Source organism: Pygoscelis adeliae, unplaced genomic scaffold (genome assembly GCF_000699105.1).
Source record: "Pygoscelis adeliae isolate BGI_AS28 unplaced genomic scaffold, ASM69910v1 Scaffold439, whole genome shotgun sequence".
Classification (NCBI taxonomy): domain Eukaryota; kingdom Metazoa; phylum Chordata; class Aves; order Sphenisciformes; family Spheniscidae; genus Pygoscelis; species Pygoscelis adeliae.
Window position 1 is genome coordinate 2,652 of NW_008825432.1, and position 2,645 is coordinate 5,296.

At 38.6% G+C, this 2,645-nt stretch overlaps 1 protein-coding gene across 1 annotated transcript; it reads left to right on the forward strand.

Moving 5' to 3' along the window:
* Positions 1-488: 488 nt before the first annotated feature.
* On the forward strand, positions 489-1,357 carry LOC103922829 (GTP-binding protein Di-Ras2). The gene has a single exon (XM_009331026.1). The coding sequence runs from the start codon at positions 538-540 to the stop codon at positions 1,135-1,137; it is 600 nt and encodes a 199-aa protein (XP_009329301.1). The 5' UTR covers positions 489-537; the 3' UTR covers positions 1,138-1,357.
* The last annotated feature ends 1,288 nt before the right edge of the window (positions 1,358-2,645 follow it).

Here is a 2,645-nt window from a genome sequence, read left to right on the forward strand (position 1 = left end):
ATACCCTAACTACTGATGAGGAGGCATGTTTAGAGTAATTGACTGTGATACATGTGTATACCGGTGTGTTTCAACAATGATTTGAGGAGATCTTGTTTTAGAGCTGTCTTGTTTTAGAGACAGAAGAGTAATTCAGTTTCTATAATTTGTTTGGGCCTTGGCCTTGCTGAAATACCATTTTCCAGATGCACCTTTTTGTTTCTGGGGATATTAGTCCAGTAGGAAGAATACTTAAACTCACAATGTTAATTTAAAATAAGTCATGAAGTGATGAAGATGGTCTTTTGTTATTAGTCCAGGCTGGATTGCAAATCCTAAATTTACTACTGAAATAAATCATTCTGTAACGCACTGCAAGTCTTCTTAAATTATTACAACTAGTATGCCATCACTTATGTCACATTAATTTCTCTTATTGGGAAAGGTATCACAAAGTGCACTCTCCACATGTACCTGTGTTAATGTCTGTCTTGTTGTTTTCATTGTTTTCTTTCCTAGATTTTTCCCTCTAGCTGAGCAACAGACACACCCAGAAACATGCCTGAGCAAAGCAATGATTACAGGGTGGTTGTGTTTGGAGCTGGAGGAGTGGGCAAAAGTTCTTTGGTCTTGAGATTTGTGAAGGGCACTTTCAGAGAGAGCTACATCCCTACTGTTGAAGACACCTATCGGCAGGTGATCAGCTGTGATAAGAGCATATGCACTTTGCAGATAACTGACACTACAGGGAGCCATCAATTTCCAGCCATGCAACGTCTTTCTATTTCTAAAGGACATGCTTTCATTTTGGTTTACTCTGTCACCAGCAGACAGTCCTTGGAGGAACTCAAACCAATTTATGAACAAATATGTCAGATTAAAGGAGACATAGAAAGCATTCCAATAATGCTGGTGGGGAACAAAAATGATGAGAACCAAAATCGAGAGGTGGACAGCAGTGAAGGAGAAGCCATGGCTAAGAAGTGGAAATGTGCCTTCATGGAGACCTCTGCTAAGCTGAACCACAATGTGAAAGAGTTATTCCAAGAATTGCTAAACCTAGAGAAACGCAGGACTGTGAGTTTACAAATTGATGGCAAAAAAAGCAAGCAGCAGAAAAGGAAAGAGAAGCTGAAAGGCAAATGTGTGGTGATGTGAAATTGCACTGTCAGGAGTCAGCCATGCAGTCTCACCTGTCGACAATACCTATATAAAACCTATAGACAGCAAACAACCATACAAGACCCTATTTATTAGTATCTGTTTAAAAAGAAATATTTGGAATTTGAAAAAATCAGGTACTGTGGTTACTATGAAAAAAGCCAACAATAGAAAAATCATGTACTCTAGCTATCAGCGAAAAAAATCAGGAAGGAAAAGAAAGATGGGCCAGGATATCTAATTTTGTGGTTTACAGAAGAAAAGAGATTTCATCCTTAGCATAATGTAGAAGATTTGGGAAGTCAACATCACATTATTTATGTTTGCATATAACTGCAAGAGAAGGCAATGTATAATGTTAGAAGAAAAACAAAGAAATTGTCATGAAGAAACTTAGAACATATAAATGCATGCTGGGTGGCATTATCACACCCTTTAAGAATGCTGTGGACAAACAATTCTGTGCAATTTTCATTACTGACTGGTGGGGCAGTGTGCATAAGGTAGTCTTGGATCTGCCAAATAAAGAAACTATTTCACACCAAAAGGAAGTGGGGGGGGGTAGCACAGTTAATAGGAACAGATATTCTCTCTCCCCCCTCAGCATGAGATTTCTTTCCAGTATGATGCGGTGTTTGAACTGCAGGATGAGGAAAAGCCATCCCCTGTACGAGAGCTGGAGATCATCTCCTTTTCTGGACCCATTGCTTCAAGAATGACCTGAGCTTCTGGCCCCAATATATTTCAGAAGAGCAGATGTTTGCCTGTGGAGAGTGTGAGATTGTATAAAAATGGTGTACATATACAAACAGAAAGCTTCCCGAGGAGGACTGGCTTGGGAGTCCCCTACTTTAAAAGCCTCTATGGGAAAGGCTCAGTTCAAATGCTGCTGATGGTTAAATGAACGCACAGTGTGATTAGTGAATGAATGGAAAGTCTGTTGAACTGGTGGTACCCTTGGAGAGGAGTCGGTGTAGTATATACAGTTTTTATTCAAATTACCAGATTAGCTGAGTGAAACTTCTTACATTACTATATTCCAATTAGAATGGTTTTGCATTCATGCATTACTAGATCTATTGCCTTTATACTGTCTGAAAGGTTTTATATTTACCATTTAAACTCATGATTTGAACTGCTGTGACTATTTATAGAACCAAATCCTGTATCTGGAGTTAGAGCCCACAAGAGTCTCTAAGAGAAGATTTGCTGGGATAAGTACTACAGGACTTGGCATATTAAGAGCTGCAGTCAGTACTGCTTTACAATGCAATACCTAGTTCAGAATAGAAAAAAACTGGTACAAACCACTCTGTCAGGGGAAACTGCTCTTCTCAAAACCTTTGGAAGGGGAAAAAGTGTACAAAATGTGAGCTTTTCTGGATCTCTCTCCAAAGCTTTTTTAAAAACTAATATGAATGAGTAAAGTATGTATTCTACTGATAACAAAGACCATCTAAGGTAAAAGAAGCACACACATTTTTTAAAGGACACATCAAAATTAT

What these genes read in the sequence shown, in the direction of transcription:
- LOC103922829 (XM_009331026.1), top strand. Translation starts at nt 538, where the DNA reads ATGCCTGAGCAAAGCAATGATTACAGGGTGGTTGTGTTTGGAGCTGGA.